The 12,828-nt window shown below is 41.3% G+C and overlaps 1 protein-coding gene across 1 annotated transcript in view; it reads right to left on the bottom strand.

Annotated features, from left to right (window-relative positions):
• PLBD1 (phospholipase B domain containing 1) overlaps window positions 1-12,828 on the bottom strand; it is a 37,869-nt gene that overhangs the window by 22,891 nt on the left and 2,150 nt on the right. The window contains exon 2 of the mRNA XM_032207410.1: window positions 7,337-7,556. Within this exon, the coding sequence (XP_032063301.1) occupies window positions 7,337-7,556 (220 nt within the window). The remainder of the gene's footprint in view (window positions 1-7,336; window positions 7,557-12,828) is intronic.

Raw genomic sequence — 12,828 nt, 5'->3', positions numbered from 1 at the left:
CTGAAGATCAGAACCATCTTCAAAATTCTAGCACATTAATTTAAAGCATAACAGAAACGGTTTACTGGAGAGCTATTCAATTTGGAACCAAGAGAGCATGGAGATGAGAATATTTGCTGATTGAGTAGTGAGAGAATTTTAGCCTGGTATCTAGCTGAGTTTTTGCTTACCACTGACCATGATCCTTTCTTACATAAGCTAAAAGCCTCTAAGGTGTATGTTAATCCTATGCATTCCCACAGACTCATGACAGCCCTAAACAGATTCAGCTGCATGGAAACCAACATTGTTTCACCCCCACACCCCCCAAGCCTCCCACCTCCAAGCTGAGTTCAGTTAGCTGTTTCATCACCATTAACTAGAAGGAACAAAAGGTTGAGTTTCTGTTTGTTTTAGTTGACTGGTTCGCTTGTTTGTATTGAAGTAAAGCACTTTACATTTCATAACAAAATTAACTGACAAAAAGAGCTCAGGAGCCCAAAAGTTATCATCGCCCTTCAATTTTAGGTCAAATCTAATTCATGCATCTGATTCACAGAGCTTTTGAATTTTCTCAGTCCATTAATTTTTCCTCCCATCAACATTTCTTAATTTTCAAGTTCAAACTGAGCCAACACTTTTTCAGCTACAGAGTCAAAAAAAAAAAAAAAAAAAAAAAAAAACACAGGGGGAGGAATATTTAGTTCTAGGTGGAATTCAGCAGGAAATTATTTTGCTGAACTCTCGAGTAGGTAGAACTAGATCAGTCATAAGTAGAATTATCTCCTACCAAGTTCTGAGGGAAAGAAAGCCAAACTAAGAAGCAAATGCCAGCCTCAAGGAAAGAGCATGCTAGCAGGACAGGATTCCCTCTATTAAACAAGGGCAACTTCCTCTGGGAGGAATGCTCTTTCTCCCCAGTTTCTTTCAGAGTATAATTAGAGAATGCACCCAGAGATGACTGAATGGTTTGCTGATGATTAGAGATGCTGATCCACTGACCTTCTTCCTTCTCTTTTTGTCCCCTGCCCCAACCTCAGCTGTTTAAGCACAACTTGATTGCATGACCCTGCTGTTTCTTATGTCAGCTCTGGTAACCCTCTGGCTACCCAGTCTAATTGGCCTGCATACATTCAAGCAAAACCCTAACCCAACAAAAAAATGTAAATAGTAAAAAAATGTAAATTATTTTTCTGGCAGTTTGTAGCTTGAATTAGGTTTTTATGCTTGTTTAAGCAAGAGAGGTAGTATACAAATGCAACTTTCTGCTATGTTAGTAAGTGAATCAACATGAAAGTGCTTGATCAGTGCCTGGGCAGATATAAGTGAGAGGGGTTGGATCTGGGGAGTTCGGGCAAGAGAGGGGAGTGCTCAGTAGCTTCACACCATCACACCTTTCAGGAAACTCTAGCTACAGTACCAATTTTAGTTCTACAGTTAGCTGTTCTCCCATTTAACACAAGACTACACGCAATGATCATAACCTATTTCTTGAAGTAGACAAAGTTGAAGAAACTGATCAACATTCTGCACCCCTGCAGTCACAACAAATTTGGCAAATAAGAATTTTAAGTAATTTTAGGAAGGAAATTATAGCATAATTTATGCCATACTACAAGACAGAGTTCTGATGGCACTAGAAATGGGGAGGGAATAGCAGAAGACAGTCCATCTGGCAGATGGTCTTTCAGGGACAAGAACCAGATTAAGAGAATAAAAACAGCCAGGATACTACTCTGATCAGACTTCTAGGTTCAACTGTGTAGTGGGTTTACGTGGCAAGGTTTTGGTAGCAGGGAGCCATAGGGGTGGTTTCTGTGAGAAAGATCTAGAAGCTGCCCCATGTTTGGGAAGGGCCCCATTGTTTTCCAGATCCGAGCCAATAAGCGATGTTGTTTTGCGCCTCTGTGAGAGCATATTTAAGACAGGGAAAAAAACGCTGCGCCACACAGCAGCCGGGAGAGTCAAGGGAGTGAGAGAACAGCCTTGCAGGTGCCAAGGTCAGTGTAGAGGGAGGGGGAGAAGTGCTCCAGGCGCCGGAGCAGAAGTCCCCTGCGGCCTGTGGTGAGGACCATGGTGAAGCAGGATGTCCCCCTGCAGCCCATGGAGTACCACGGTGGAGCAGGGTTCCACGCTGCAGCCCGTGGAGGAGACCACGGTGGAGCAGGTGGCCCTGCACCGACGGAGGCTGCCGCCTGTGGAAGACCCCTGCCAGAGCAGATTCCAGGCCGGACCTGTAGCCTGTGGAGAGGAGCCCATGCAGGAGCAGGTGATCTGGCAGGAGCTGCTGCCCGTAGGGGAGCCAGGTTGGAGCAGTTTTCTCCTGAGGGATGGACCCCGTGGTACGGTCCCATATCTGGAGCAGTTCTGGAAGAGCTGCTGTCTGTGGGAAGCCCACGCCGGATCAGTTCATCAAGGACTGCATCCCGTGGGTGGGACCCCACAGCACAGGGGACGAGAGTGACCGAGAAGGAGCGGCAGAGAAGAAGTGCTATAGACTGACCATAACCCCCATTCCCCTGTTCCCCTGCGCCGCTCGGGGGGAGGAGGTGGAAGAGGGTGGATGGGGGGAAGGTGCTTTTGTTTTTTTTTTTCCTTTGTTTTCTCACTTCTCTCGCTTGTTAGTAATAGGCAATAAATCTTACTATCTCCTTATGCCGAGTCTGTTTTGCCCGTTAAAATAATTATTGCGTGATTTTCTCGTCCTTATCTCAACCCTTGAGCCCTTTTCACATATTTTCTCCCCATTCCTCTTTGAGGAGGGGGAGTGAGAGAGCGTCTGTGGTGGAGCTCGGCTGCCCACTCGAGCGGAACCACGACAAACTGTCAGCCATACTCTCTTCATTTGGTGCACTTGAAAGGTATGCAACACAAGGCAGATTTTATACTTGTATCATCTTTAAGCAGAGATAACCGGAGTAGAGAGTGGATTGGTTCAAAATCAGGGAACTGAAAGCAGCTTCTTTAATGGGCTTCCCTCTTGCATATACTAACAGAAGCCAGACAATTCCTCGGATTGACTGATTAATCTTTTAATGCCCAAGATTTTTTCCTCCTAAATTCCCTGTGACTTTTTTTTCCCTTTAACGTTTCCATGTACATGGCTTGCATATTTTGTAAGGTATAGGTATTATCCTCCAAAGTAAATTGGATCATTATAGTAAGGTAGTGCTTTGCAACTGTATCTAACAACAAAAACAAGGCAATTACAATACTGGGACAAGAATTCAAAGTCTAAAAACAGCAAAGCACAGCTATGTTCTTCAAATTAGAGAGGAAGATGACAGGACTCGGGTCAGCTGAGGTTGTATCAGAAAAGAGTACAATTAATGTTGCTTCAAATTTAAATACTGCTCTAAGGCACCAAGCACGTCCCAGTTGGGACTGACTAAAAGTATGTGCTTCACGTCACTGATCTGGATGTGTTCTGCTGTTGCCCAAGTACAGTGAGGCCTCAGTAACACTGCTTGTAATGGGGGAAGAGAATTCATAACCCAAGAAAACCAGAGCTAACAGCTTTGGCTGGATGTTAGGATTGGACCTTACAAAGAGGCCAAAGACTGGGGATAAAAACAAATGTCTGGCTCTCTAGATACTCAAATTAGATTTATCCTCCCCCTAAGTGTCTTCAAAACAGACAGCTGTTATCTGAATCAGGTACCTACACTAGAAAGATGAATTGTGCTCTAGAAAATGCCTGTTTCTGTCATCACTGGTAGATGGATCTGACTTGCTTAGATATTGCTTTTTATACCACGAACCTAAAAAAACTATAGCAGACATACATTCTTCCCCAGCAATCTGAGATAAGACAGTCCCAGCATGTCCCGTTTTGATATATATATATATATTTTTTTTTTAATCCATTTATCTTATATTCTGCTTGGGTTCCTACAAAGGACAAAACATAAGCTCTTAAGAAAGATTTTGACATTCTTATGCATACCATCAAAGGCTTGGCTGTGTCTAGAAACCTTAATTCACACCCTAGGTGCAATGAAAGAACTGAGCTAGCTGAGAATTCCTGAAGGTCTCCAAGTTGCAGGCACTGTCAATCCGGAGCTACTGCTCACCTGACAGCTTCTGCAGGAACCTGCACTTCAAACTGGGATTATATGAAGGAATGTATCCTTCCCATTAACACAACACGTGAGACCAGAGCACTCCCAGGACTTCAGGGTTTCTACAAAGAGATACCTTGGGTCATTTCGGCTTCATAGAGTCATGACCACAAATGGCATTGCCACAAATGGATGAGAGACAGCTGGAGACCTTGGAGTTGTCCAGGTTAAGGTAACAATGTACTGGAGGACACCTCAATTACCACACATACCTAGTGTATTCACCTTGGACAGCTGTACCAGAGCCACTTATGGTGGCAGTGCTCATACAGACAAGCAACATAAGCCTCATCACTCTGGTAGTTAAGTGGTTGTTGATGCAAATAAAGTCTAGAACACCATCAAACATGTCGTTACACTCTTCCTTGCTGTTACCAGGACAGATGAGTCCCTAAAAAGGAAGGTTGAGCTGCATGCAGCTACTGTGTGCACTGATGTGTGCAAAGGCAGAATGAGAGTGTTTAGAGACTCCTTCTCATATGGGAAGTCATGACGATGCTAGAGAGCTTCCCTGGAGACAAGCTGCCAGGCTGTCTGATAGCAACAGGTTTACAGTCTGAGAGATGCTGGTTACCTGTTTCACTGCAGGAGAATTGTGTAAACACCCCAAAGAAAAAAAAAATCTTCCTGCATGTGAGTTAGGATTCTGTGACCCTCCAGACAGGATAAAAGAGAAACGGAATTCTGAGAGTAATCTTTCAACATGTGCAGACTTAGTGAGTTTGCTTCTCTGTGCTTCAAAAAGTGTCAAATCCACTGTGTAAGAGAACTTTATTGACTTGCAGTTTACTGAATAAAAACACCAAGATTGTACACCGAAAAGCTGAAGTAATAGGTCCTCTGTCTTCTCAAGGGTCAGAGGATTCATTTTCGCTCCTTAGCTGGAGCATTTTCAATAGATATTCTTAGCTTCAAAGAGAAGTCCTTTTATCCAAAATAGCTTCACAAGACAGAAAATGCTTATATTCATAACCTCTGTGAGAAATATATTTCCACTGCATTTTCCATGGTACAATGGGGCAAAGATAGCCAAAAAAACAGATGGTACATATAATATATGATAGTCATTTTAGAGATGGGAAGCATTTTCAGGCTTTGCACTGTCAGAGAATTTCTCACTATGTTTTCTGAGGAGACCTTTTTGAGAAAATCAAGGCTTTGGCTACTTCTGGTTTTGCATCTTAACCCTTCAACTTCACACTTCAACTCCTTTAAAACAAGTTCAGTTAAGTTCCCCACTTCACTTAAAAGCCCAAGTCTCAAAACATACTTCTCCAACCTCTTCCTTGACAGAAACCCTTAAACTCTTTTCTGAAGACTTTAAGACCTCTGTTTGTTATTATTTCTGCTACATCTAACTCTCTATGATGGGCCATTTAGTGGCAGAGCTGATAGCCCTGCAGTAGCAATGGCTGGGGAAGGGAGGGGAAGGAGGAAGAAAATCACCTCTCCTAAACCTAAGCGTAGACTAAGACATCAGATTATGTCAGACACTGTTTCACATTCAAGCTATGTTTAAAGGAATGGGTATATAGTTAAGATTGTTTAAAAAGTCGGCAAGGAAGACTTACATATCTACTATGGAGGCGCTAGTAGACCAGAAGTGTGTTTTTTAAAACATAATTTGTCATCTGATTAGTCTTAGTATGGATTGGGCTGTCTACATACTATGACAAAACTTAAGTTTAATCACTTAAAGATGAGTACACAAAGACACTGAATAAAAATCTGTCAAGTAACACCCAGTTGTAAGGAAACTTGGAAGACTGAGGGGAGATCTAATTGAAGTATATAAATATCTGAGGGTAGGGTGTTGAGAGGATGGAGCCAGCCTCTTTTCAGTTGTGCCCACCAACAGGACAAGAGGCAACGGGTACAAACTGAAGCACAGGAAATTGCGTCTGAAATGAGGGGGCACTTTTTGACTGTGATGGTGACAAAGCACTGGCACAGGTTGCCCAGAGAAGTTGTGGAGTCTCCTTCTCTGGAGATATTCAAAACCCGCCTGGATGCCATCCTGTGCAATGTGCTCTAGGTGATCCCTGCTCGGCAGTGGGGTTGAAGTAGATGATCTTCAGAGGTCCCTTCCAACCTCAGCCATTCTGTGATTCTGCAACAATATTCTCATTTAATGCCATATGTAGTTTACATAAACTGTCTAAGTAGTCCATAGCAATAACCTCTCATGCAAATAATCTAAAAACACATATCCAGATCTCTCATGTACTTCATTCTCTTTCCTGCCTGGGATAAATGCTGTGCACTCAGAACTCTAAGATTCCCCTTCCCCCTCCCCCAAAGTGTTTTCTTGATCAACAAATTATGCTGTATTAGGCACACAACAGAACTTAGTCTTAGTAAAAGAAAAATTCTTAAGTTCATAGAGGAGAAATAGAGCCTTTGCCAACAATCCACATGTCATGTGCTTAGTCATATCACCAGCTATATCCCACCAATTCTGCCTTCCTGCTTAGTAACGGAAAGAACTTAAAAAGAACAGAAAAAGCTTGTCTGGATTCATAACATGCACAAAACAGTCAGTTTTCACAGATTTGCATTGTGGGAGTGTTTCAGTCCCTCATTCATTTTCCACAGGGCTTTCAGGAGTACAGTGACCCTTCTAGACATATACCAGTCTACCTCCTGGCCTTTCAGTGTATCAGCCTCTTTTTTTTTTTTTTTTCAAAAAAATTTTGTCCAGGAGGGATAAAACTCCCCATGTTATGAAGCTTCAGCATCTGTTCTCCCCAGTAGTTTCTTGACAGCGCTTGCTGAAAAAGACCCTTAAGGAAGCCCTGCAGCCTTTGCCTCTCCCTGACTGATCTGCTCTCAATTCTCTCATCTATTGGTCAGTCACCTACCTCCAGGCTGGGGAAATAACTATTCTTTCTGCTACCCCTTTTGTAATTATTTACAACACAAGGCTTACTCACATCATTACACATATGCTATTCTGTGATTACATTACTTAACCAGAAATATTGATGCAGTACTCATTGTTCTCACAAAGGTGAGAACAGAGCCTGCAGGATGAGAAGACAACACAAGGCAGAAACCACATCTTGATACTGTAAAGAAGATGCTGTATCTCATACTTGTTACGAATTAAAAGAACAGCACACAACCACAAAAGTGTATGGTTTAAGTGGATAGGAATGAAGGGAAAAGAAAAATAAACACACTCACAGAAATCCACTGGAAGTGTCATAAATTGAGTTGCTTCCTGAGGTACTTACGGAGCTGTGAGATAGCCTTCCAAAAAGCCAGCTGCATACATGATGTCTTCATTGCTTAAGGTCTTACGGCCATAGCCTGCTCTGATCTCCAGAACTCCCCAACCTGTTGTCTGTATAGTGTTGTTGTAGAAGCCATAGGCATCTCCGTTCCTGTCCAGTGTATTCCTGACCTGCAGTGTTTTTTGAGCTTTATTCCAGTACACAGTTGCGTAACGGATTTCTATGGCCAAGAAGAAAGAAGGCAAGGGAAACAAAAACAAAGACAAGGGAAATTAGTGTTGCAATAAACCTGAAAAGCAACAAGTACCATAGGAACTTCATTTTACTTAGACACTGATGACTGTTACAATGCCTGCCAACAGGAGCACTGTTACAGGGGTTGGAGAAGTAGTTGCAACAAGCACAGGTTTCACTTTAAGCCTGGTAGCTCTAACTCAGGTCTCAAAGAGCCCAGGCAGATATTATTGAACAGCCACATTAAGATTGATGCAATAGAGCAGAATGGGTTGGTCGACCACCCTTTTGGAAGTCTCACTCAGTCTCTGTAGACTGAGAACTACCAAAGTAGTTACTGCAAAGCAAGATTAAAACAAGGGAAGAATGCGTAGGTACTTCCTCTCCAATAGTGAAATGCTATGACAATATTTTGGCAATTTAAAAAAGTTAAATTTGGTAACTTTCCAACACATTTGATTCCACCACGCAAAGAAATACCGATGTTAACATACTGAGGAGTGGTATGAGAACCAACTAGAGTTTTACCAAAAAAGTTTACAGTTAAATATTCTCATGTTACTCTTTTGGAAATTATCTACGACTCTTTCAGTCTAAAGTTCCACCATAGCTGAGTTTTACATAAAATTCAAAAAAGTATTTCCTTACCTGGCCCAGAAGAAACCCTGGATGAATCTCACTGAAAGCAATTTTAAAAGATGGCATGCCTGACCAATTACTAATGATTATAGCTACTACCAACTTAATTTTCTGCTTAGAGATTCAGGAGACAAGTTGTTGTTGGTTTTTTAAGCTTTCTGGACAGCTGATCCTGGAGATGGTATTGCCCAACAGAAGCACTAGAACTTAGTGGATCACAGACTGAACACGCAAAGCACACAGGTATGCAAACCTTTCTATGGCACACAATACCTATCCCCCAACTGGAATAGAATCAATATCAAGTGGTAAAGGAACAAAAAAGAACGTCATTAGACTCTTCCAGAGATCTACCAGGGCTGCTGTTTAGCAAACATTCTTAATGATTTGGGTTTTAATCCCAGTGAACTGAAGAATTAAGAGCAAGAGTTAACAGCTTTCAGAAAAACCTCTAATCATAGAATCACAGAATGCTTTGGGTTGGAAGGGACCATAAAGACCACTCAGTTCCAAGCCCCTGCCATGGGCAGGGACACCTCCCACCAGACCAGGTTGCCCAAAGCCCCATCCAGCCCGGCCTTGAACATCTCCAGGGATGGGGCATCCACAGTGCCAGGGCCTCACCGCCCTCATTGTGAAGGATTTCTTCCTTACATCTAGCCTAAACCTACTCTCCTTTAGTTTAAAACCATTCCCCCCTTGTCCTATCACTGCACTCCCTGAGTCAAATCCCTCCCCAGCTTTCCTGTAGGCTGCTTTTAGGTAGTAGAAGGCCGCTGTAAGGTCTCCCTGGGGCCTTCTCTTCTCCTGGCTTCTCTTCTCTCTCACCCCCTTCTATGAAGAAGAGTTCTTACATGAGTCTATTTAGAGATGAAGTCATTTCAGGGACTTGGAACACAGTGTTTAAAAACATGTTTTATTATCTGCCAGGTACTGAGTCTATTTAAAGGACTGAGACATGACAGACCTTAGAAACCTCTTCAGGCTGCTGCAATAACCTCACTTTTCCGTTGCCTTCTTAACTATTTTTTAGTAATTTTTAGTAATACATGAGGTAATCCCTGATTTAGTTTAAGTGTAAACATGGGAATTGCTCACACTGAAAACTCCACAAAAAGGAAAGCAAGATGATGTGGCTTATCACTGGAAACAGACAAAGGCCATCTTAAAAGCTAAAACTCCTAAGAGCACAGAGGACAGGGAAAGTAAGGTCCTGTGAACAAGTGGTGCAGGGGGTCATGGCACAGAGCACAAAGAGCCTGTCCAGCAGTAAAGGGTGAAGCTGACTCCAAGCAAAGCAGTCTGCTGCATAGTAGAGAAGAAAAGACATGTTGTGCTCAGTACAGACATCTGAGGAACAGGTATAAAGAACAAGGACAAAACAGGGGAAGAGAAAGATGCTCTCCATAAGTGGGGGGGTACACAAGCAGTCAAGAGGAATCAGGGCAGGTAGGTGTTTCTATCAGTGCCCACAGACTAGGTAGGCATGCCAAAGAAAACTTCTGCCTAAAGCAAAATAGCTGTTGTTTTCTTTAAAAAAACAAAAAAAAATAAAAATACTGTTCAGTCTGTGTTGCACTGGCATCAGAGAGAGACGTACCCTGAACAGACGTACTGTAACACGGGAGGCTTGTTTCTTTGTTTCATTGTCTGCCACAGCATGAAGACTCAGAGCTGTTTTCAGAAGGCAGAACAAACTTCAAAATTACCCTTGGAGTTTGCCCTGACCCTAAATTCTCTACACAAAGAATTTAAACTGCAGAAAATCAGGACTGGAGGAGGATGTGAGAGAAATAACAGCATGAAAATACACAATGATTTGCAACAAAGGCAGAGGCCTTTAGAGGAACAGCAATGAGGTATGTGCTGTACATGTGGCAGGCACAAAAACAATGCTGGAAGACACCATCTTCCACTACTGATTTTTTTTTTTTTTTTGGCAGCTACTCATGTGATTTCACCTCATTCATTTTTGTGTCAGTTTCTGACAATCTAACAGGTCTGGTCTAACATGTCAAAATGCCTATAAATAGATGTAGCAACTTCATATAAAGTAATATATATATTTATATAATTTATAACAATTACTGTATGGTTATATAAGTTTTTATATTGCTACAGATGCAGTTAAAATTGCAAGCTTATAAATCGCTGTACATTTAAAACCAACTTCCACTACCACGTAACCAAAGCATTTCCTATTACAATTTTAATCTGTGTTCATCTAAACTAGCAGAACTACCTTTAGCAAGAAAACCGTCCAGAACTGAAAAACATAGCAGAATACAGATATCTAAGAACCAACTGCATGCTTCCAAAAAAATCCCATGCGTCTCTCACAACAACATGAACCTTTATCTAGAATAATGCTGGCATTTTATATTTATTTTTGAAAGGTGATGCAGAGACCCTAACATTTCTTATCCCAGCAACTGTATTGGTAAGACCTTACATATGAACCAAATGCAATGTCTCCATGAATCCATGATAGAAGGATGATTTCTAGAAGATTTAGACTTCCCAGTGTGTAGCAGAGAACACTGGGAAATTTCAACCTATTTCCTGCTCTCAGGACTCGGAAGAGCAGAAATTACTGTGGTAATTTAGGGTAATTCCATACCTGTATTGCTCAGAAGGGTTAACCTGAGTAAAAAGCAGAAGCAGACACTATTTATTGCAATGAATGACTCAAAGTCCCTGCAGACTGGGTAGGTCAGTGGAGTCACTCTTTCCCTCAGTGTAACCAGCAAGTCAGAACTGCATAGCATTGGCAATGCGCAGCTCCACCACAGCCACCAGTGCGCTGCATGACAGGGGATAGAAGTGATGAAGTGCAATGACAAAATAAGCCTATAAATACGTAAGTGTTCCTTCTCCTTCCCGCAGGCAGTAGGAAATGGGAGAAGCCTTTCCTGAAACTGCGGGGGTTGGAACTGGATGATCTCTGATTATCCTTTCAACCCCAAGCATTCTACGATTCTGTATTTTTGCCAAACAGGGATCCAGAAATAGGACTACAGTTGGCAGAGTGCTGGAATTTCTTCAACATGTGAGAGGTATTTTGCAAAGATTATACCCTGAATAATGGAAAAATTAAGTTTCAGATGTAGTTACGAAGTGGTGGTATCCTTGGCATTTCAAACTGAAAAACAAGTCCTTTCTCTATCTTTTTGGCTCAATACAGGCATTGCCAAGGTTATGTTAAAAGTAGAGCTTGTCTTTCAGTGGCAGATGCAGAATGGAAATACATACACACTTGACAGAATACTGAGAAAACAATTACTGAGGGGACAGAGACAAGATGAAACAAGGTGGAAGATGCTGTGAAGAGGATATGAAAGAGTAGTATTAACTTTCAGTGAAAGCACAAAATGGGCAGACAAAAAAAAAAATGCAGCAAGATGGCCCAAACACATTATTTGATAACTGTCACTTACACGTATTAAAATAAATTAAAACTACAAAAATAACATCTGACATGCCTTAAGAACACCTATAATATCCTTTTGAAAATATGCTACAGGTACTTTTCCTTATGGTTTTGCCAACTTTAAGTTGTTTTTAGAACGTATCATGCATCTAGACAGTCTATTTGACCTTGTAATTAGAGAAAATAACAGAACTTCCCTGAAAATAAAACAGCCCCAAAGTTTGGGCATCGGAATTAATATTCATATCTTTCCATACTTGGAGCAGTAAGTCCATTGACAAATAATGAAGGAAACACTGGGGACATTGTCAATCATGTTATGTATTTGAGGCTACATTTAACAAGCTAAATTAAGTTAGAGTGAACAAGTGCAAGTGTCACCTAATAACAGGAAAATCACTGGATTTATCAGCTACTAATTTCGACTTCCATTTTACATGTTTATTTTTACCTCTGGTTTTTGAAAAGTGAAGCCTTTTCATTGAGGTATTAAGATGCACTTACTAGTTTCAACCTATACACTTTCCACTAACTAAGGAAGCGATCCTTCCATTTCACTGAGAAGTTTTGCACAACCCAGAAACACAGTAACACTAGCGCAAAGTTGCACACCTCTCATCTTCAGTACAGCCTGTCCTACAACTACTGTTCCGTTAGATGTTTATGTAAATGTTTCAGGTCAGCCAACAACAAGAAACACCTGATCTGATATTTCTGTTTGGTTTTGTAATTTGAGAGAATTTGTCCTATTTTCCCACCAAAATTTCAGAGCCATCCTTCTGCTTAGGAAGGTTGTATACCCCTGAAGTACAGCTGCAATTTTACACCACAGATATGACTGGAATCCATTACAAAATGAATGTTAAGTACTTCAGGACTTCTTTAGAGATTAGCTTAAACCACATAGGAACTTAACGTGAAACCCAGTAATTTTCAATTAAATAACTAAATGCTTTCTTGTTCTGCTTGAATACAAAGCTATTTGCATTTTCTATTCTACTAACCTTAATTCATCCTATTTCCTCATTCTTTTCAAATTTAAGTAATTTTTCAATTTGTCTCCAACAGACCTATCATTATTTGAAGCCTAATCCCCTGATTTGTGCTTACATGAGAGAGAGAAGCAATATTCAAATAAGCGAACTGAGATGATTTACGAGTTTGAATCTTGTATGACTTTCGTGTTCAC

This window comes from Aythya fuligula, chromosome 1, assembly GCF_009819795.1.
Source record: "Aythya fuligula isolate bAytFul2 chromosome 1, bAytFul2.pri, whole genome shotgun sequence".
Classification (NCBI taxonomy): domain Eukaryota; kingdom Metazoa; phylum Chordata; class Aves; order Anseriformes; family Anatidae; genus Aythya; species Aythya fuligula.
Note: the sequence above shows the minus strand (reverse complement) of the source record. Positions and strands in the feature narration are given on the sequence as shown.